The sequence below is a fragment of the Mesoplodon densirostris genome, chromosome 1, assembly GCF_025265405.1.
Source record: "Mesoplodon densirostris isolate mMesDen1 chromosome 1, mMesDen1 primary haplotype, whole genome shotgun sequence".
NCBI lineage: Eukaryota > Metazoa > Chordata > Mammalia > Artiodactyla > Ziphiidae > Mesoplodon > Mesoplodon densirostris.
This window is the reverse complement of record NC_082661.1, coordinates 109,749,440-109,771,259: the sequence shown is the minus strand read 5'-3', so window position 1 is coordinate 109,771,259 and position 21,820 is coordinate 109,749,440. Positions and strand designations below refer to the sequence as shown.

The window sequence follows — 21,820 nt, the reverse complement described above, 5'->3', positions numbered from 1 at the left end:
CTCACAGGCTCACAAATTGTCCCAGAATAGCCTTGCTGCCTCCTGGCCTTTGGGCTACTGCCAATAAAGGAGTCACAGTTACAGTGACATCTGTCGTTCATCTGACCTCTGAGTCTGCTCTGTGGCGTCATCACCTTGCTTCTCACGCTGAGAACCAGATCTGGTCGGAGGAGTAGGACTTCTTGTTCTGTCCGTACAAACATGTCTGACCTGATCTCTTTTCACGAACGGAGTCCAAAGAATAGTTTGTGCACGTGAGCTCAACTGTAGAAACACCGCTGCTCCAGACAGAGAGGACACGGTCGGGGTGGGGGATTCCCCGGGCCCAGGGGAGCGGGCACCGCCATCCTTTCTCTCCAGGGCTCTCTTAGCTCAGTGCACGTGGAGATGGTCACGGCCACCTCTGCCCAGCAGAGCACTCCCAGGAGACCCCTCGGAGCAGGTTGACTGCAGGTGGAGGAACGCGAGTTGGCTGTGACACAGAAATCTTACGTTTCGTGTGAAATAGGCTTTCTTACAAGGAAGCCCCACAGCTGATATGTTACGTGACTGATGCTGTTCTTGGGGTTTTCCGGCCAGGTTTCTGAAGGTTTTCTAATGGCTGTGGAGGATGGTTAGCCTTGACGTTCCTCTGTTGGAAGACACCATTTAGGGGACCGTAGCACTGATCTGAGCTCATTTCCGTATGTTGGTAAGCGTTGCAGATCAGGCCTAAACGGAAGGGGAGCCTTGGTGCTGCCTACAGCTGCCCAGTGACATAGGGCAGGGTATCCCCCTTCCCCTGCCACACATCCAGGGATGTCGGGAGCACAGCCGGGACTCCTACCCCTGCCTGGAGACCCCTTGATCCGGCTGTGAATTGCATTTTTTACCTGTCACTTAGCTGTGAGCAAAAGTTACGCAAGGGAAGAGGCTTTAGAGCTCTCGCATGGCCGCCTGGCTGCATTCTGCAGTGGAGACTTAGACCTCAAGTGTTTGTCAGATAGCTGGCTTGTCCTGCCTATCAGCCACCAGGGGAAGGATAGAAGGATGCGAGAGACAGGACGATTACGTCCACCAAAGATGAAGACCAGCTGCAGCTGGCAGTGAGAACAACGGGTCCACCTGTCTTCTGCGTTACTCATTTATGGACTGTTGTGCCTTAAGATTTTTCAGTGTCTCCAGTGAGAGGAATATTTTTGTGATGATGCAGGATGTTCCCGTTATATTTTTAAAATTAATTTATTAAATTTTTTTGGCCGCGTTGGGTCTTCATTGCTGCACGCAGGCTTTCTCCAGTTGCGGCAAGCGGGGGCTACTCTTCGTTGCGGTGCGCGGGCTTCTCATTGCGGTGGCTTCTCTTGTTGCAGAACACGGGCTCTAGGTGCAGGCTTCAGTAGTTGTGGCATGTGGGCTCAGTAGTTGTGGCACGTGGGCTTAGTTGCTCCACAGCATGTGGGATCTTTCTGGACCAGGGCTCGAACCCGTGTCCCCTGCATTGGCAGGCGGATTCTTAACCTCTGCGCCACCAGGGAAGTCCTCCCGTTATATTTTTATACCGTTTGATTTGGCCTGGAGATAAGTTAAAATTTTGTTATTTTTAAACCGTTAATTCAAAATATTGTGTTCCTCATATATGTCACAAAACTGCTGACTATTTGTACCCCAAAGTGCCAGTGTATGCAGAATGCCAATCTCATCTCAAAATGAAAGCTTCAGTCTCTAAAAGGTTATGCTTTCGAAAGCACACAAAGCCAGCCTTTTCTTCCAGACAGGGCAAAGGTGGGGGTCAGTGCCACATGCGGGGTGCCCGGCTGCCTCGGGTCTGGGTGGTGCAGTGCGTGGAGGGAAGGGAGCAGCCGGAGAAGCTCCTTGGGGACCGGGACCCATGCCCCAGGGGGCCTCAGGGTGGACTGGCCCGGACCGGCCCGGACCGGCCATTGTCTGACTTCCACTCACTCTAGGGTGGTTATTACTCCAATCTGATTGATAAGGAAACTGAGGCAGAGAGGTTATGTGGCCTGCCTAAGGTCACACAGCCAGCACCTGTGGACAGGGAAGGGGGAAAAGGCATCAGAAGACGCAGAAGGGCCAGGGGGAGTTCTGCAGTGGTTTTCCTCAATTCAGGAAGGGAGGGAGGGAGGAAATTAAACCCAACAAGATCCCAAGCCAGCTCACCGAAGCTGGGCACCTGGTAGGTGTCTGTGACACACCCCTTCCCACATCCTGTCCGTGATCAAGTGTCTCCCACCCAGGGCTCACCTGGCCACCCCAGCCTGGTGTCCTCAGGGAGGTGCAGCCAGGGGTGTGCCAGCTCTGCCCCGCCCTGCCCGCCCCCTCAGGCCTCCTGTTACACACGGAAGCTGCTGGCTGACCTGACCTCTCCACCAGGCATTAGCACGGGGGGCTGCTGTCCAGACACCAGACCCTGCCTAGGGGGCTCAGCACTGATGCTCCTCCTCCTTGGTGGGTGTGGCTCCTTCCTCCCTGCCACTCACTGTCCATCCACCATCAGCGGGAATGTGTTGAACGTACGTGTACTGGGCTCCGAGGCTGCAGGGTGATACGACCGCCTCCACCTCTGAGGGTGGGGCGGCAGAGGCAGCCACAGCAAGTGTCAGTCCCTAAGAAAACCACCGTAGGCTGATGAACACAAGGGGGGAGACCCAGTGGGGGCCGAGACTGAGAAGCCCGGCACTGGTCAGCTTGCCGTTGTAGGGGCAGGAAAGCCTACAGGTGGGGATGCTTAGTGAATCCAGAGGCCAGGAGGGCTTCGTCCCCACAGACAGGCCTGCGTGGACGCAGGCCCTGTGGTGGGAAGAGATGCCGGGGCCCAGGCCTGACGCCAGCTCTACTTATGCGCAGAGCACCTGCCCGGCATGCAGCGTGGCCCAGGACGAGTTTGGGGGTGGGGCATGCAGGGCCCTGAACCCTGAGCGCTTGGGGAGGAATGTGGCTCTGCTTTAAGTGCAGTGGGCGCTCATGGGGGCGTTTTCCTTACGCAGGAGGGTACTGTGATCCGGTTTGTGTCTTTAAAATAATTTCCCTGTTGCTGTCAGTTATTTGGGGAGGGGGGATTCCCTTGCGGGAGGCTGCTTTAATCGTCCAGGCCAGAGGCGGCGGCCACGTGGGAGGGAGGGCTGCACGCGCTGGTTGGTGGGCACGGTGTGGCGGTGAGGGTGGCAGGACGTGCCGCGGGGGTGAGCGTGGGCTGCAGGAGGCGCAGGACCCACAGTAGTCCAGGTGTCTGGCCCAGGGGACCAGGGGGCCGGTGGGGAGGAGCAGAGGGCGGGGGGCGCACTGGGGGACCTGGGGTTTCGGTCCAGACACCGTTAGCTTAAGGTATCAGCCTGTGTGCCGGTCCTGGTACCAGTGGAAGTGATCAGTGGATGTGGCCGCTTTTGCATGGAGGCTCCCGGGCTCAGGCCGTCCCCACTGCCCCCTCACCTGTAGTCTGTGCCTGTGCCCAGCACACCTGCAGGGGGACCAGGGGAGGAGCCCAAGAAGCACAGGGATGGGCCGTGGCCACCCTTCCCGCTCCGTTGGGTCTCCGCCGGGTCTCCGTGACTTCAGGAGCAGCCCAGACCTCCCCAACTCTGCGGGCAGCGAGGACCCCCTGAGGTGTGGTCCGTTGTGCTCACAGTGCTTCACTGGCCCGGCCCTGGTGCCAGCCCGGGTCCCGTGCCCCTCGATGCCTCGAGCTGCTTACCCTCCTCCCGGGGCCTTTGCATGAGACGTTCTCTCTGCCCGAAATACTCTGCAACGTCCGCATCCCCACCCCATGGGGCTGATGACTTTCCACCCATAAAGCCCAGCTCCCATGGCCCCTTCAGGGAGCCTCCTGGACCCTGTCCCCAGGCCATGGACTCAGGGTCCCCTCGTGGGCACATCCTTCCCTAGCCTGACGTCACCGGGTCACTCTCTGTGGCCTGCTCCCCTCACCCCATTGAGAACATCTGGGGAGGGAATACCGGTCGCACTCCTTTCTGTTCCCAGGGTCACCATGTTTTTCACTGAATGGTGGTTCCCTGCCACCCTCGAGTGACCGTCCCCTTTCCAAACAGAACATCTGCGTTTGTAGCCGCTGCTGAGAAGAGGGGTTAGGGTTTCCTCGCATGTGGTGGGCTGGGGAGTCTCTGGGGGATGGAGCTTCACTGAGCGACTGTCGGGGCCCCCCGGTCTGCAGGCCTGCTGCCATATCCTGGGTTTGATCCCCTGGAGGCCAAGGGAAGGCCAGGTGGCTGGTGGCGATGGGGCCTTGAAGGAGCGGCGTGGTGACACGATGGGGTGGGTGGACGTGAGAAGGGAGGGGAGGGGGACGGCTGTGTGAGTTTATTAGCTGGATGCCAGGATAAGCTCGGGCAGGCGTCCCCTCTCCTCCCGCAGGGCCACCCCCAGCCCCAGTTCCATGCTGCCTTTACGTTTTCGGCAGTGTGGGGTCTCCTCTTCCTCCAGAGGTGCTCCTGGCTGTGCTCTGTGACCCTCCTTTGCCCACCTCGGAGGCGGAGGGAGGCTGTGTGGTCATGAGGACCACGCACCTGGCTTGAGTTGTGTGCTCGCCGTGGCAGACAGCCACGGCCCTTGTGGTCGGATGGGACACCCGGGAGGTCGGCAGGGGCGCCGTTCACAGCTGCAGCAGGGTGACTGGACCTAGGCCCAGTGGGACAAAGGTAACCCCGCTCTAAGGCGCTTAGAGGTGGGCGACCTTGGGCTGTGTCCTCACGCTTCTGAGCTCCTGTTTCCTCACCTGCAGGACGGGACGTGGCTTCACAGGTCGTGAGGATCACAGGGGTTAATTCCCAGCAAAGCTCTTGATACATGAATCAGAAGGGAGGGAGTCTTATCTCGGCTGGGGATCTGCCCACCTCCGGGGCCTGATTCTTAAACAGATAAGAGGGTATCAGCTACTTCCCGGTTTCTTCATTAAGCGGTTGGCCAGGCCCGAGTTTGCTGTGTGAATTCATTTTGAAATGGTCTGAGAGGCAAAATGACTTTAAACATAACTTTTGGAAGAGAACATTTCATTCTGCTTACTCAGCATGATGTAGCCATTAAAATGCTGGTTTTCCTCCTTTTTGAAAGCTACCCCTGAATAATTTATGGCTTCACCCACCAGAGGCTGCAGGGTTTGCGGAAATAAAACGATTTCAGTCGGGGCGGCCGTGGAGCCATCTTCCCGGCTTCATTGTCAGGTCAGCCAGGGCCGGTGCCCATGGCACCAGGACCGCCTGGAGCCCTTCCAAGAAACGACTGGTGAAAGAGAATATGGTGGCCGCTTTGCTCTCTGGGCCTTGGTTTCTTCTTCTGTAAAATGAGGGCAGTTAGAGCATTCTAAAGCCCTCAGCCCGCCATCAATGGATTTCTCTGGATAATGTCTCAGTAAAGGTTATCCAGTTGTAGGTACCTCCGTAGGGCCAGGCACTGTGCTCGGTGCATCCCCTGCGTCCCCCGTCCATCCTGCCCCACACGACAGCCTGGCAAAGCAGCTGTCACTGTGCCCACTTTATGAACGGGAGAGATGAAGAAATCTATCCAAGGCCATGCAGTTAGCGAGCACTAAATTTAGGGTTGCACCTCCCAGATCTGTCCGTCTGCGTTTAAGACCTGGGATGCCTCATGTACACTGTCAGTCTTAATTTTGCTGTAGAAAAGTTGTTTTTCAGAGACTGCCTAAATCAGTCGTAGAGGAAGGTTGAGGGTGGGCTGGGGGTGAGTTTAAGGTTCCAAAGAATGTGCACAGCTTTTATTAGGAGTCACTATAAGGATGAAGTAGAAGCAAAGCTTGTCCCCTTCAAGTCTCTACGTACTGTTAGCCTGGCTTACATGGAGTTGAAAGCCATGTCTCTTTAAGGATGTGTGCGTGTGTGTGGTGTTTGTGTGTGTTTCAAAAGGCTGTCCTTGCATTTGTAAAAAACTGTGAGGTTTTCATTGCATTGGTGAAATTATCTAAACAAGCCCCTTCATATTTATTTACTAATAAATTAAGAGTCACCACCTAGACAGTACCTAATAGGTTGCCGTCTCACTTGAAGGGAATCTTTCGGGCCCCGAGTGGTGAAAGCATTCTTATTTCCAAAGTCACCTTAACTTACAAGGAGACAAGAGCCAGAGCGCCACGCCGAGCTCCTCTGTTCAGAGTTCAGTGTGTCTCTGGTGGGTGCCCTCCACCCTCCTTCCCTGCGTGCCTTTCTCTTCCGATGGTGTTTCGGGATCTGCCACATCTGTGAGGCGGGGCCGTGTGCAGGGCGCAGTGGGGAAGCGAGGCACGGGGCACGCGGGGTAGCGTGTCCTGTCGGGGGAGGGGTGGAGGGCAGGACGCTTCGGGGTGCGTGTTCGGGCTCGTCCCGAGAGGGAGTTGGGAGGGAGGGTGGTGCTCGGGTGGAGGCCTCGAGGGGACCCAGTGGCTGTAGCAGTGGCGCTTGGCCTGCCCGTCCAGGTCCCATCCGGAAGATGCCGCCCAGCGCCAGTGCTGTGGACTTCTTCCAGCTTTTCGTCCCTGACAACGCCCTCAAGAACATGGTGGTGCAGACCAACCTGTACGCCAAGAAGTTCCAGGAGCGGTTCGGGAGCGACGGGGCCTGGGTGGATGTGACGCTGCCAGAGATGAAGGCGTTCCTGGGCTACGTGATCTCCACCAGCACCTCCCACTGCGAGTCCGTCCTCAGCATCTGGAGCGGCGGCTTCTACAGCAACCGCAGCCTCGCCCTGGTCATGAGCCAGGCCCGCTTCGAGAAGATCCTCAAGTACTTCCACGTCGTGGCCTTCCGCTCCAGCCAGACCACACACGGCCTCTACAAGGTCCAGCCCTTCCTGGACTCCCTGCAGAATGGCTTTGACGCCGCCTTCAGGCCTTCCCAAACCCAGGTGAGGCCGCCAGCCAGGGCCGGGCCTTCAGGGGTGGCAATGCGTTGGGGAAACGGTGGGTAGTGCCCTTGGCACCCTCCCATCCTGCCTGGACCCTGAGGTCACCTCCAGGGTATCCCTGCTCGTCCCCCAGGCCACCAGCCCATCCATCCCCATCCAATCAGAGGGAACTGATGGAGGAACAGCTCCAAACCATGTTCAGCGTTTTGCTTCGAGATGCAGTTTCCCTGCTCTTTTTCCCTCATCCTCCCTCTCCTTTTTTTTTTTTTTTTTTTTTTTTGCGGTACGCAGGCCTCTCACTGTTGTGGCCTCTCCTGTTGCGGAGCACAGGCTCCGGACGCGCAGGCTCAGCGGCCATGGCTCACGGGCCCAGCTGCTCCGCAGCATGTGGGATCTTCCCGGACCGGGGCACGAACCCACGTCCCCTGAATCGGCAGGTGGACCCTCAACCACTGCACCACCAGGGAAGCCCCTCCCTCTCCTTTAATTACACTTTCTTTGTAAACGATGGTTTGCTCAGGGTAATGTTTATTTTCTTGTATCCTCCGAGTACGTGCTCATCTGCTGGTAGTGAAAGGAGGCAAGAGGCCTTCTAGGGGGTGAAGGGAACGAGCCTAGGGTTGCAGCCGTCCTCTGGCCGTCAGAGCGGCTCAGGTGCTGAGGTCCCCTGGCCCGCGTGGAGAGCCGGGCGCTTTTGGACTGGAGGTGACAGAGCCCTGGCCCTGACTGTTAACGGCCCCTCACCTTCCTCGCTTCCTAAATGGAGGCTGTGTGTGCTCTCAGCTCCCGAGCCCCGGCCTTCTGGTTGGCTGGGGCAATCGCATTTGGCTGTGGTGAGACAGTTTCAGAATCGTCCTCAAAGTTGCTCTGCAGGTCTGGAAACTGAGGAGGTGGCTCTTTCTAGAAATTTCTCTAAGGAAAACATCAGGAGGTTCCTGGCCCACATGAGCCCAGTTCCCTTTGACCTGTTCCATACGGAGACAAAATCTTACTCCTCTTTTATTTGTACATTTAAAGACCCACCCACCCACCTACTTTTCCTTGTGCTTTTCCTTAAAGACCTTCGTCACGAGCCTCAAGTTCTTTTCGCTGTTCTCTTTGAGATCCTCTCCTAATTCACTGTCTCACCTTCTCCCCACAGCTGGAAAGCACAGGGTTTCTGTGGGGAAGATAATGTCCTGTGTCAGGTCCGCGGTCCCTGCACGGTTCTCCTGCCTCTGCTCTGCTGTCCTGTGTCTGTGCTGGCTCATGAGGGTCTCCAGGTGTCTGTGATGTGCCTCCTGACCCCTGGGAGGTGTTCCCTCCTCTCTGCCTTTGCAGGTTTCCCATCTCCAGGACCCCGTGTGACTCCAGGCTTCCCGAATCCCCCGACTATTTACAGGGCAACGAATGCCGTTTTGTCTTGTCACTCACCTTCCTTCTTACCAGGAGGTGGGGTCTTTGGGGACACACACCCTACCTTATAACAGGCCCTGCAGGACCAAGTACAGGGCTGGGCATGGTTTTTTTGTGTGTGCCACTGAATATTTGCTTGGTTGAAAATGAGCCAGACCAGAGACACATTGGCTGGGATGCAAGGGAAAAAAACAATATTCTGGCCATCCTTGGCATCAAACATTTGAAGAGCTGCTGGAGAGGGCTGTGAGCTCACTAAGACTAAGCATCTTCCCAGAGTCAAGCAAGCAACTCCGTGGATGATTGATATTTAACAGCCTAAAGATAAGGCTGCCCAGGGTCCTTCCAGCCCCTAGACGAGCTGTACTCGTGATTACACCCATGTTTGTTGTGTGCCTGCCGTGTGCCGGCCCCGGGCGCTCTGATCCTTCTGGAACTGCAGCATCAGACACCTGAGACCTGCATCCCGGGCGATCCCCGTGCCTGTGTGTGTGTCCCCAGGGTCCGTTTAGCCGGTGGGCACACTGCAGCACCCACTAGCGAATTCTGAGCTGTGTGGGCTCACCCCTTCCCAGCCCCAGACACGGGTGCCGTGAGGGGGGCAGGTGTCTGGGGCGGCAGCTCTGCCCTCCTGCGTCATACGGCTCAGATGGGTACGAGGGGAGACCCTGGAGAGACGGTCATTTTATTCTTGCCGCCCACATCTTTTCTTTGCGTCCAGTTGATGAGACTGAGAAAAGAGGGGCTGACGTGAGATTTAGTCTGGGGAAGGGCTCTTGGCTCTCTGCTCACGTTGGGGTATTTTTCCCTCACTTTGCTTTTCCTTTTTTAAATTTTACTTTGTATTTAATTTTTATTTTTACCTTTGAATTTGCAAACTTATGTGCTCTCGTTGCTATCATTTTCCATCCTGTGCTCTATATGTTGGTCAGGATCCCAGCAGGAAACAAATGCTATGTTCCAGAAGGGCAGTTTCAGAGAATTGGAAGCAGGGACTGTGGACAGTCAGGGTTTAGGGGCATCACCAGGGTGGCAAACACCTGGGCTGGCAACAGCGGGAAGCTGCCGTGAGCCTGTACCAAGGAGCGGAGTGGGGGCAGCGACGGCTGCAGCCCGACGGCGCGGGCAGGCAGGCAGGGCTCCCATCTCTTGTTCATCCCTCCCTCGTGGCCACGCAAGCCAGGCGCTGGGGGCAGGGCCCTGGGGCGTGCGGTTTATAAGAGGTTGGCCACCAGGACACAGCACAGGGTAGGAAGGTGGAAAGGGGGTGTGGGGGGCAAACATTACCCGGTAGAGTCCACCCACCAGACAGGAACACAAGGCAGAGGGGAAGTCTGAGTCCCTGGGATTGGCTTTCCAGTGCGCTGGTAATCACCTGGAATTTCCTCTTCCTCCCGACTCTGGGCCCCACTGAGCCGGCTCTGCGTGAGGAGGGTCAGCCAAAGGAGGTGAGACCAGAAAGTGCAGCGTGGATTGGAGCATGCTCGGGCCTTCCTGTGGGCTGGTGGTCCTGCCAACACGGGCCGTCGAGGGGCGGCTCTGGGCACACATGTGCACGCCCTTAGCCTCTCTGCCTCGCTGCCGCAGAGGCTGCCTCGTTCTTACACATAGAAACATCAGGGTCATATACGTCTTTGTGAAGTAAAATAAAGGAAACCCTCAAGGTTTCCTGGCTTTCCAGTTTCTCCCTTTCTGAAATCCCTGCTGGCTCTGGAACATTCCATTCAAGGAGAAGGTGTGTTTTCAAGTTGCAGTCCAACACCCCGAGGCCTCAGGGCTCCATTGACCGGTCTTCACTCTGCTTGTTGAGACCAGTGGGAACAGTCCCCATTCCATCCCCCAGCAGACTCCGCTCCAGGCTCTGGGGAACGGCTCTGCATCACCGCCATGCACACACCGCACCTGGGCACACGGCACACAGAACCCTCTGCCCTGCAGTCTCTGGAGCCTTTTTATTCCAGCCAATGTGACCCTTTGGGATGAGCTTACAGAGTCTCCAGACTCCACCAGTAACCCCAGCAGCGGGGTGCGCCCACGCACGAGTGTTTATACACAGCTACTAAATGGGGAGATGCTGCGTCTCCTCAAGCCCGGGGGCTGATTAGTTAAAGGAGGGTTGGGGGAGGGATTGCGGAAGTCAATAAATACATGGCTGCCGTGTCTCCCCTACATAACCACTGCCCCCCCAGCCCGAGCTCGTCATACCCAGGAGGGACTCAGAACACACAGCGGGGTGACAGCAGTGTGGCCGAAGACAGCCTGGCAGAGGAGGGGGCGGTTTTCGGAGCTCTGGAGAGCGCCCTACCCCATGCTGCGCTCAGCTGTGACCCGTTCCACCTGCCTGTAATGAGGGTAGAAAAGAGGAGAAGCCATGGAAGGCCAGGCGTTCCTGCTGGCTCTTTTGCTTTGGTGACGCATGTGATTAAATAGAAACTTGAACGGGATTCTGTGATAAGTGCAGGTGAAGTAGAGGACGCTGGCTTTCTGGAGAGCAGAGAGAGCATCTTCCTCACTCCCCGCTCCACCCGCCCGCCCCTCCGTGTGTGGGACGTGGCCATCCTGCTACAGTGGTTCCACATGGGCTTTGAAGGTTTGGGGAGCTGCACGGAGCTGGGCACAAGGTCAGCCTCTCCAGCCTCCCGATTGTGAGCTCAAGGCAGGGGAGGCCAGGCTTAATGCCCCCCACTTCCAACAACAGAACACTGAAGGGGCTGGTTTGCACACCTAAGACCCAACACTGCAGGGCAGTTATTTCTTAAGTGGAATTCGAGGTATCATTGATAGGAGAGTGGAAGGCCACTGTCCATCGCACACTTGGTCAGTGTTATCCCCTGTTCTGCCCTCATCAGGCCACATTCTGACATCACCTGGGAGCTCGCTGGGAATGCAGAAACTCAGGCACTGACCCAAGCTTTCCGAAACAGAACCCACATTTCATAAGATTCCCAGGTGATTGGTTTGTTCATTCAAGTTGAAAGGCCCTGATGGAAAGCGGGCATTGGCACACTTTTTCTGTCTGTGGCCAGGTATTAGACTTTGGGGGCCATGTGGTCTGTGTTGGGACCTTGTAGCCCCAAAGCAGCCACTGACAGCACATTTGTGAGGGGCACGGTGGGTTCTGGGAAAACTTGAATTACAGCAGGCAGTGGGCCAGCCCCTGATCTGGAGTTTTGTGAAGAGTTCTTGGAATCATAGTATTTCTAGCCTTCTTCATTTCAGTGAACCACACATGTACGTACCAATCTGTAAGGAAGCTTGAAATTGGATTGGAAGGGAAGTGTAGCAGGTTCCTAAAATTTACCCAGAAGTCCCCCCAAAAGCTTTAGCTTGAAGAAATAAAACTTGGGACACCCCTGGAACCTGTTTTTATGCCATTTCTTTTTACTTTATTGTCTTGTCATTGAAAAAGTCCTGTCACCGTGCCATTGAGAAGTGGAAATAGGTGAAGTAGGTTTAAAAATTGCCTGGGGAGTCCCACGTCAGAAAGGACGTGATGACCCTGAGGAGAGCCAGAGGCTGGGTCGTGGCAATGAGAGAACTGGGTCATTTCAGGAAGAGTTTTTAAAAAGAGAATGTTTAGCCTGGGAAAAAGAAGGTCATGGGCTTCCCTGGTGGCGCAGTGGTTGAGAGTCTGCCTGCCGATGCAGGGGACACGGGTTCGTGCCCCGGTCCGGGAAGATCCCACATGCCACGGAGCAGCTGGACCCGTGAGCCATGGCCGCTGAGCCTGTGCATCCAGAGCCTGTGCTCCGCAACGGGAAAGGCCACAACAGTGAGAGGCCCACGTACCGCAAAAAAAAAAAAAAAAAAAAAAAAAAAAAAAAAGAAGGTCATGGACCAGCATGAGAGCTGTCCGGAAAACCTAAAGAACCTAAAGAATCATGTGAAGTTGGGTCAGTAGGTTTAGTTTAGATGTAGGTCACCTTTGCGTCAGTGAACGTTTGGAGCGTCCATCAGTGGAAAGGTCTTCCTTGAAAGGAAGTGGGTGTCCCCACCAGGCACGTCCAGCTGGAAGTCAGGACCCCTGCTGGAGGTCCCTCTCCCAAGTGAGAGTTTGGACTGAGGACCTTAGGCCAATAATAATAACTGTCATGATGATTTCCATTTACTAAATACCTGCTAAGTGCCAGTTTCTCATTTAATCCTCCCCCAAACACTGGTATTGACAAATGAGGAGACTCAAGGGCACTCAGGATCAGAGAGGTAAAGTAACTTAGCCAAGGTCACACAGCTGGTCAAAGGCAGAGACTAGATTTGAGCCCAGACCTGAAGACCCCCCCGCGCTCACGCTGCCTTCCATGAGAATCTCTGCTTTTTCTTTCCTGGCAGGTGCTACATGAACCCCTGATTGATGAGGACCCTGTGTTCATTGCCACGTGCACAGAGCGGGAGCTGCGGAAGAGGAAAAAGCGGAAATTCAGCCTCTGGGTCCGGCAGTGCTCTTCCACTGGCTTCATCATCCAGGTGAGCCCTGGGCCGGCCCTGGAGGCCGAGGGAGGATTTGGTAACCGGTGAACTTGCCCACTTACCCTTTTCACTGCGCCTCATGAGATGCTGCAGCTTAGGCTGGGCTGCGCTGCTCTCTTCCTTGCTGGGGCACGGGGCTAGCCGGCGCTGTCCGCTGCACGTTCTTCCTGCCCGCTCTGGCCCCTGGGGTTAAACAACAGCTGTAAACATCGATCAGGGCTCAGGCCCTTACAGTGTCAGCCAGAGGCTTCACCAGAATGCTGGGTACAGAGGTCGCTGCCATGGCTCTCGAGAGCACGCCGTGTGACGCCCCAGAAAGACCCCCCAGACGCCGCCGGGGCTCTGTCCTAGGGACACCTTCTTCAGAGGCCTGCAACAGCATCAGGAGCCCAGCCCTCTGAGCCTGCCTTGCTGCCTGATCCCTGGCTCTGCCCTGCAGAGGTGGCCGAGCTCTGCTGCGGGAAGTGTCAGACGCTGCGGAGCTGCCGGAGCAGCAGGGTGCAGGGTGCACGGGAGGAAGAGGTGGGGCTGGCGGAGCGGGGACCCCGGCTGGGCTGGTTCCTCCCGCCCTGCCGCTCAGGCCACTCGGCGGCCCTCACTGCCCTGACCGGCTGCAGCCCCAGGCCCAAGGCGCAGGGGCTTTGCACACCTCCTCCCCCCCGCCCCCGAGCCAGGGAAGGATTCGTAGGGAGGTTCAGCTGAACATCTTCGCGCCGCACGTGCTCGAGCCGTGGCAAGGAAGGTGTGTGTGCCCCAAGCAGCAGCCCGCCCTGCCCCGCAGGCCAGGGGGCTTCAAGTCGGGCTGGGCCTGGGCTCTCCAGCTGGGCTTACGCACAGGCTTCAGGCTGTTGCTAGACAGACCCACCCCAGAGCGGGAAACACTCTGGGTGTACAGCCTGGGCCCTCCCTCCCCACACAACCCCTGCCATTGCTATAGTATCTTTTGCAGTGACACTGCCCTGGGGACAGGCGAGTCTGTTTCACTGTATATATATGACATTCAGTCATTCTTTGAATAAATACTTACTGCTGAGTGCTGTGGCCTGCATCATCGTGCCAGGCACCGGGGTACAAAGTCATGGGTCTGCCTTCCCAGGGGCCTGCCTGTGCGGGTTTTGAAGGAATGTGCACATGTGGGTTCGGTGTGCATCTGGCACCACTTTCTTTTTTTTTTTTTTTTTTGCGTTACGCAGGCCTCTCACCGCCGTGGCCTCTCCCATTGCGGAGCACAGGCTCCAGACGCGCAGGCTCAGCGGCCATGGCTCACGGGCCCAGCCGCTCCGCGGCATGTGGGATCTTCCCGGACCGGGGCACGAACCCATGTCCCCTGCATCGGCAGGCGGACTCTCAACCACTGTGCCACCAGGGAAGCCCACCACTTCCTTTTTAATGTAAACTTGACTAGCGAGGAGTCACGACCATTACCTGCAAGGCTTCTCTCTCTCTCTCTCTGTCTCTCTGTGCAGGTTCCTCCTGGTTTCTGTGAAACCTATAAAATCCCCATCTGTCAGATAAAAGGTTCGGATGGTACCTTGAAGTTTCCTTTTATTTCTAAAACTCTCTGATCCTAGGAAGCTTTGTGCAGCTTGAGGATTTGAATTTAGAAGTCAGGATTGAAGCTGGCAGCTCCCGTCCCAAGCAGTCTGGCCTCCGCCGAGGCCGGGGCGACTGGAAGCCCCAAGCACGCAGGTGCTGAAGGGGTACCTACCCTTGGCTGCAGGCTGCCCCGTAGCAGGTGGAGCGAGGACTTCTGTGGCCTCCCCAGTTCATTGGTCGAGATGAAGGTGTTTGTGGTGGCAGCAAAGCAGGGAGGGACACCTCTGTCTGAGAAGGACCCACGCGGCCTGGGGACAGTTGTCTTTTTAGCATCCTGGCCCTTGTCTTGGTCCCCCAGACCCTAATCCTGGTTAGGCAGCGGCCCAGGCAGATCCAGCCATGGGGCGAGGGGCGGGGGGAGCCTCCCGCCCCCGAGCTTTCACACCTGTATCTCCTCTGTTCTCACACCAGCCACGAGGTACAGGGGGCAGTGGCACGTACACCCGTTTCCCAGATGAGTTGGCTCAGTGCTGCTAATGGTCAGGGACCCCCTCCTCAGTCCTGGGGGCCAGCTACAAGCCCAGCTCTGCTACTTCCTGTGTGAACTAAGCCGGCTCCCAAAGTGTCCTGGATCTTAGTGTCCTTAGCCATAGAGTGAAAGAATGGGGGGCCTTAATCAGTGAGGCCCCTTCTACTGCAAGGTTCTGTGATTCTTCTCTTTTTTTTTTAAATTTTATTTATTTATTGCTGTGTTGGGTCTTCGTTTCTGTGCGAGGGCTTTCTCTAGTTGTGGCAAGTGGGGGCCACTCCTCATCGCGGTGCGCGGGCCTCTCGCTATCGCGGCCTCTCTTGTTGCGGAGCACAGGCTCCAGACGCGCAGGCTCAGTAACTGTGGCTCACGGGCCCAGCTGCTCCGTGGCATGTGGGATCCTCCCAGACCAGGGCTCGAACCCGTGTCCCCTGCATTGGCAGGCAGACTCTCAACCACTGCGCCACCAGGGAAGCCCGATTCTTCTCTTTTTTAACGTCACCTGTGGGATGATGTACACAAGCCCACTTTCTTCATTTTAGTTTGTCAAATAAATTCTTCTTCTAAATAACTTTCCACTGGAGAATCCCGGTTGCTGAGCCTAAAGAGGCTGTAGCCATCCTGCTGCCCAAGTGGCCCTTCGCCCCCTGCTGTCCTCCCGCTGGTCGCAGGTCTGAGGCTGGCCGATGGGAGGCCGGCTGACGTGGCACATGAAGGGCTTGGAAAGGGCGTGTGCATGGTTCTCCTCTGGCCTCTCCGCCCTGACCATGGGCAGATGTCCCGGCTGGATCGCTGAGTCCTGAAACCATGAACTCATAAAAGTGATCGCGGGCCACTGAGGCTTTGCTGTTGTGTGTGACACAGTAACAGAATTGCCCCGGGGCCTGCCACTTAGGGTCTGCAAAGCTGACCAGATAACTTTCTTCCCGTTACCCTGTCATGGACACAGCTGATACCTGGAAGGGACAGTGGATTCCAGGAGAGACCCAAGGCCTGGCTTTGGCTTTATAGTGTCATTCGGCCAAGACTGTAAGGTTTGCTGACCGGACTGCATGCTTCTCAGGTAGGGCCGCAATGGGGATTAGCTCGCTTGAAAGATTCTAGATCAGGGTTTAAGTGAGGAAAAAAACATTCCAGATTTGGTCGCGGTTTCTCAAGTGGTCCCAGTAAAGGTCATCGTGGGAGCTGACCAGGAGCTCCAAGCCTCAGAAGCGGTGAGTGCGTCCTCTAAGGGCACCTGAGCGAGGAAGGAAAGCCCACAGTTCGACAGACACTGCTGCTAACGGGGAGGGTGTCCAGAGGAACCCCGGTATTTTCAGTACTTTTATAGGTTCACTACTCTTGAATTCATCAGAAGGGGAATCTCAGAATCAGATGAAAGTGGTGAAGAGTCCTGGGTGATCTAACCCGTGAGGAGACGGTAGGGAGGTGTGTGGGAGAAGAGGTGAATTGTGTTGCCCTGAAAATTAAGGAGTTAATGTGTTCCACTTCTGGGAGTGCAAGAGGGAGGGAGGGAGTTCTTCCAGGAGGAAGAAGCCATCAGAGCAGGTGTGATCACTGCAGAGAGAGTCACACCCGCGTGGAGACGCTGTCCCATGTGAGGAGGTGGCGCTGCCTCGTCTGTCCTCGGCTCTCTCCTCCAGCCCTCCTTCCAGAATCTTGTATGAGAGGCCTGGATCGTGGTGGGGCTGGTCCCCCACCTGGTGTTTGTAGAGCCGCCCTGCAGGCCTACTCACCACAAAAGCCCTTGGATCCAAGGTGTCTACCTTGGGGTCTCCCCCTGCACCGAACACTGAACACTGAATCAGCATGTGATGATGCCAGCCTGCAGTGCTCACGGCCGAGGAACAACCAAGTGAGGCCACCCACACTGCCCTGGGAAGGAGACTGCTGCCTGTAGGACTGGGGCCACGAGTCTGAGGTAATCTGGCAAACTGTCATTCGAGGACTTTGAGGGATGGAATTTGTATTGTGTCTTGTGGGCCTATCCTGAAGGACCGTATCTTTTTTTTTTTTTTATTGTGGTGAAATGTACGTAACGTGAAATTTACCTTTAAGCGAAAATACATCACAGTGTTGTGCAGCCATCATCACTATCCATATCCAGAACTTTTTCATCTTCCCAGACAGCTGGGAGCATCTCTCTTAGCCGCAGGATGATACACGATCACAAAGAAAGAGTGAATTCCCCCCAAGCAAAGGCATCCTCCGGATACACTATGGATGCTTCTGGAGCTCGGAGGCGGGGTCACCTGGCACCCTGGTCTGGTTGAATGTTCAACTCTGGTCACACTCCCCCTGGTCAGGCTGCTCTACTTGCTGTGCCTTTGGGACTCCTAGTTACGGGCAGGTGAGTGGCTGGGACAGTGTATGTGCTCGACTCTTGGTCCCAGCACGGGCCGTCTGCGTTCCGTGCAGGAGAGGTGCTTGCAGTCACGTGTAGTGTTCTCGGACAGTCTGTTGTCAGATGGCTCTGTTGCGGCGGGAGGGGGGGAAGGGGGCGGTTTCAGGGTGCCTGTGAATGCCCACTCTGCTTCACCTCTTTTCTGACCCGGCCTTTCTGGCTTTATCCTCTGACGTTAGCAGGGCTCGGAGGGCGTGATGGGTAATTTCATGCCAATTTGGCTGGGCCACAGTACCCAGATATTTGGTCAAACACTGTTCTGGATGTCCCAGTGGAGGTATTTTTAGATGACATTAACATTTAGATCAGTGGACTTTGAGTAAAGCAGATTGCCCTCCCTCGTGTGGGTGGGCCTCATCCAATCAGTTGAAGGCCTAACTAGAAAAAGCCTGACCTCACTGAAAGGAGAGGCTATTCTGTCAGCAGACGGACTCTGGATATGAACTACAACTCTACCCTGGGTCTCCAGCCTGCCAGGCTGTCCTGCAGATTTTGGACTTAATGAACCTCCGTAATCACGTCATCAATTTCTTGAAATAAATATCTCTATCTCTTGCTAGATGGATAGATGGATAGAACTCTGTCTGTATCTCTGTCTCCATCCTGTTGGTTCCACTGCAGAGGGATTTCCACTACCACCTAACTCACACAGCCTGTTTGTGTCTGAGGCTCCCTGGGTTCCTAGAGGGCAGGGACCACGGCTTCTTCTGCCTTCCCTCTCTAGAGCCTAAGGGGCTTGCCAGCTGTTTTTTTTTTTTTCTTCTGAAGTCAGAAACATCCCTATTACCAAGGAGTTTACAAAATAGATGGGAAAACAAGACGTCTACAAAGGAAAGCCTAAGTGCAGGTTGTTTTCTAACCACACTTTATGGGATTAACGTTGTGCTCAGCACTGAAGACCCAGAAGTGAATGGAGCCTTCATGGCCTCTCTCATAGGAGAGATGGAAGTATGAAAACTCTTCGTGAGTAATAGATACAATGGAATACTACTCAGCCATAAAAAAAGAGTGACATAATGCCATTTGCAGCAACATGGATGGACCTAGAGATGATCATACTAAGTGAAGTAAGTCAGACAGAGAAAGACAAATACCCTATGACATCACTTATATGTGGAATCTAAAGTATGACACAACTGACCTTATCTACGAAACAGAAACAGACTCACAGACATAGAGAACAGACTTGTGGTTGCCAAGGGGGAGGAGGATGGGGGAGGGATGGAGTGGGAGTTTGGGGTTAGCAGGTGCAAACTGTTATATAGAGAACAGATAAACAACAAGGTCCTACTGTAGAGCACAGGGAACTATATTCAGTATGCTGTGATAAACCATCATGGAAAAGAATATGAAAAAGAATGTCTATATGTGTATAACTGAGTCACTGTGCTGTACAGCAGAAATTAACACAACATTGTAAATCAACTACACTTCAATAAAAAAGTAAGTTAAAAAATATTCCTGGGCTTCCCTGGTGGCGCAGTGGTTGAGAGTCCGCCTGCCGATGCAGGGGAAGCGGGTTTGTGCCCCAGTCCGGGAAGATCCCACATGCCGTGGAGCGCTGGGCCCGTGAACCATGGCCGCTGAGCCTGCGCGTCTGGAGCCTGTGCTCCGCAACGGGAGAGGCCACAGCAGTGAGAGGCCCGCATAACGCAAAAAAAAAAATAAAATATTCCTAAGTACAGTGTGACCTGTGTGTGAGGGGTGTGTGGAATGTTGTGAGGCTGTAGGATGGTGCCTTTGGGGCTAAGAAAGGCTCCCGGGTGCCCCAGAGGGGAAGGTGGACCATGAGTGCAGGGATTGAAGTTGACAGTTGAGAGCCAGTGTCACTTGCCACAGGCCAGCCCTGAGCATGGCCACTGAGCAGGATGCAACCTTGACAAGTGTCTTGCTGTCCTTACTTTACACCTGGGAAAACCGAAAAGATTGAGTCATTTACCCCAGATCTCCAGGCAATGATAGGTGGATGCAGGAATGTGAGCCACAGGGCTGGGGGCCCCCTAGTTCGCAGTCTCTGCTCCCAGGACCCCTTCAGGGAGGGGGAGGGGACACCTGGTGACCCGGCTCGGGGCCAGTGCATATGCCCATGCAGTATCTTCTTTCAAAAACTGGCGGGCGTCTTTGACACCCATCAGAGTGTTTCTGTGACTCGCCTTTGAAGTGTCCATTTCAGGAGAATCAGGTGATACGCGGCGTTTCTGTCCACAGTGGAGAAGCCTCAAGGCTGACGGAGGTGCCCACACCCTGGAGTACTTGTCACGGGTCCCCTGGAGGACCTTTAGGCTTTGTAACCCCAGGTTTTGACAGCAGTGGAACAAGCAGGTGGGGGAATCATTGGTGACGTGAGGCTCTGACCATCTCGAGACACACTTGCTCCTTGGGTACAAAGCTCTGTGCTGAGACCATGGCTGAGGCCTTCTTTTTGCAAAACCACCGCCGTTTCCAGATCAGAGGCATGTGATGCACTGGAGAGAATGTTCTTGGTGTGTCACAGGCCTGCCGAGAGCTGCCCCGACCCCAGCAGGTCCTCCAGCCCGTGCCGCCTGCAAGCTGAGGTCCCCGCCTGTGCCCTCGTCCATAGCTCCCAGTGAGCTGAGGGGTGCAAGGAGGGGTTTGTACAGAAGAGGGCACGTCCAGTTTCAGGGGAAGCCGTGTCACCGGGCGGCTGGGGGTTCTTAGTCTGCGACACTGAGGTCACTCATCTTGGAAGCCTTGTGACCCTCCCATGGGCACAGAAGGAAACTGTCTCTGTAGAGACTGTTCTGTCTCTACCATGTCAGAAAGATTGAGAATAAAGTGGGGAAACCTGGCGCACAGTTTAGTTAATGCTGTGTTGACCTACGGTGATTTTGTGCAGCCCTGAGACTCTTTGGGGAAGAAAGAAAAGAGTCTACTAATGAAAAAAAAAAAAAAAAGCTGGTATGGTCAAAAGCGCCGAATTCTCCCATTTGAATGTGTTGAACTAGGCCGCCTGCCTCTGCAGTGTGAGACCCAGGGTCCCCGAGCCGGAGGTGGCGGCTGGGAGAGCACCGGGCAGAGGGGGGCACAGAGCAGAGGTCTGGGAGACCCATGCGGGAGCTTTAGTTAAGGGCCGGTGCTCCACCTGCAGAGGACAACTGGACAGTCTCTAGAGGGTTGAGGGCTGGGTGCCGAGCAGGGGCGGAGCCGTTCTAAATGGCGAGTGTGGTCCTCCCGCTCAGTGAGTGCACCTACACCAGAGACACTGGGCTTCAGAAGCCGGAAGTCACATGGAGCCCCCAGGCCAGGGGACCCTGCGCCTGACCCTGTGCACATCACCGGGTGTGTCCAGGGGACCCTGGGAGCATCTGTGAGGGGCCGCACACTTGGTGTGGCTGGACCAGCTGCTCTGGGAGCCTCTTTCCTCCCTTCAGTCTAATCCGTAGATTATGAGCTGCTTCTGCAGTTCAGAAAAGGACAGTTTGCATCCATGGAGCACTTGCCACGGGCCAGGCTCCACAACTAAGCACCCTACGTTCATTGCTCATTTTCTGTTCACAAGCATCTTGTGAGGTAGGGGTGCTCCTGCCCCTGTTTCACGGTGAGGAAGCCAAAGCCCAGAGAGATTCGCTACCTCGTCCAAAGTCTCAGCCTAAAGGGACAGACCTCGCATTAAACCCAGCCTTCCCGACCCTGGAGCCCACCCTCTGGACCACTAGGGTATGATCTCTCCCCAGGGAGATAACTTTTCTCCCTTTAGACAAAAACCAAGTCTCTGTTTCTTACCCAACTTGATTGTTGTGTGATTGATATTCTAGCCTCAAATTGTCACTGATCTCCCTTATTTTGAGACATGCTTTTTATATTGAAAGAACTTGAGGAATTTGCACTGAAGTTTTTTTTTTTTCTTATTTGACTTTTAATTTTTTTGTGTACTAGTGAATTGCTCCTGACCTAAAACTAACTGGATTAGCTTGAAAAATGAGGCTCAGAATGGAATTAATTAACCAGAGTGAATTTTGCTTGTGGAATCAAAAACTGGGCAGCGCATATACCCATCTGTTTAATTGTGCAGTGGCTGGGATGCTAGCTTCAATCCTGTCTAGATTGAATGTGGCTATGTCCCAGGATGGAATTGGCTGGGGCACAGGACATCTGTCACAGACCTGAGTGTCCCTGAGCAAGTGGCTGAGCACTAATCCCTTCCTCATTCTGTGGAACGGTTTAGTTTGCCCAGCCTTCCTTACCGTATAGGGAAGGAGACACAATAAAGAATGTAAGTGCCGTGTAGGTGCATCAGGCGCTAACTGGGTCAGATTAAACCCTGGCCCTCTCCCCGAGGAGCTACACTCATGTGAGGGGTGCAGAGCCCACCTTCTCCTCCAATCTGTTGTTGTTGTTGTTGTTTTATTGCAGTATAGTTGATTTACAATGTTGTGTTAGCACAGCAAAGTGATTCCATTATATATCTATTCTTTTTCATATACTTTTCTATTATGGTTTATTACAATATATTGAATATAGTTCCCTGTGCTATACAGTTGGTCCCTGTTGTTTATCTATTTTATATATAGTAGTGTGTATAAGTTATCCCTAATTTATCCCTCCCCCTCTTTCCCCTTTGGTAACCATAAGTTTGTTTTCTATGTCCGTGAGTCTCTTTTGTAAATAAGTTCATTTGTATCATT

General features: G+C 54.8%; 1 protein-coding gene across 1 annotated transcript in view; it reads left to right on the top strand.

Moving 5' to 3' along the window:
• PGBD5 (piggyBac transposable element derived 5) overlaps window positions 1-21,820 on the top strand; it is an 87,311-nt gene that overhangs the window by 45,686 nt on the left and 19,805 nt on the right. The window contains exons 2-3 of the mRNA XM_060089831.1: window positions 6,416-6,843; window positions 12,568-12,702. Coding sequence (XP_059945814.1) covers window positions 6,416-6,843; window positions 12,568-12,702 — 563 coding nt within the window. The remainder of the gene's footprint in view (window positions 1-6,415; window positions 6,844-12,567; window positions 12,703-21,820) is intronic.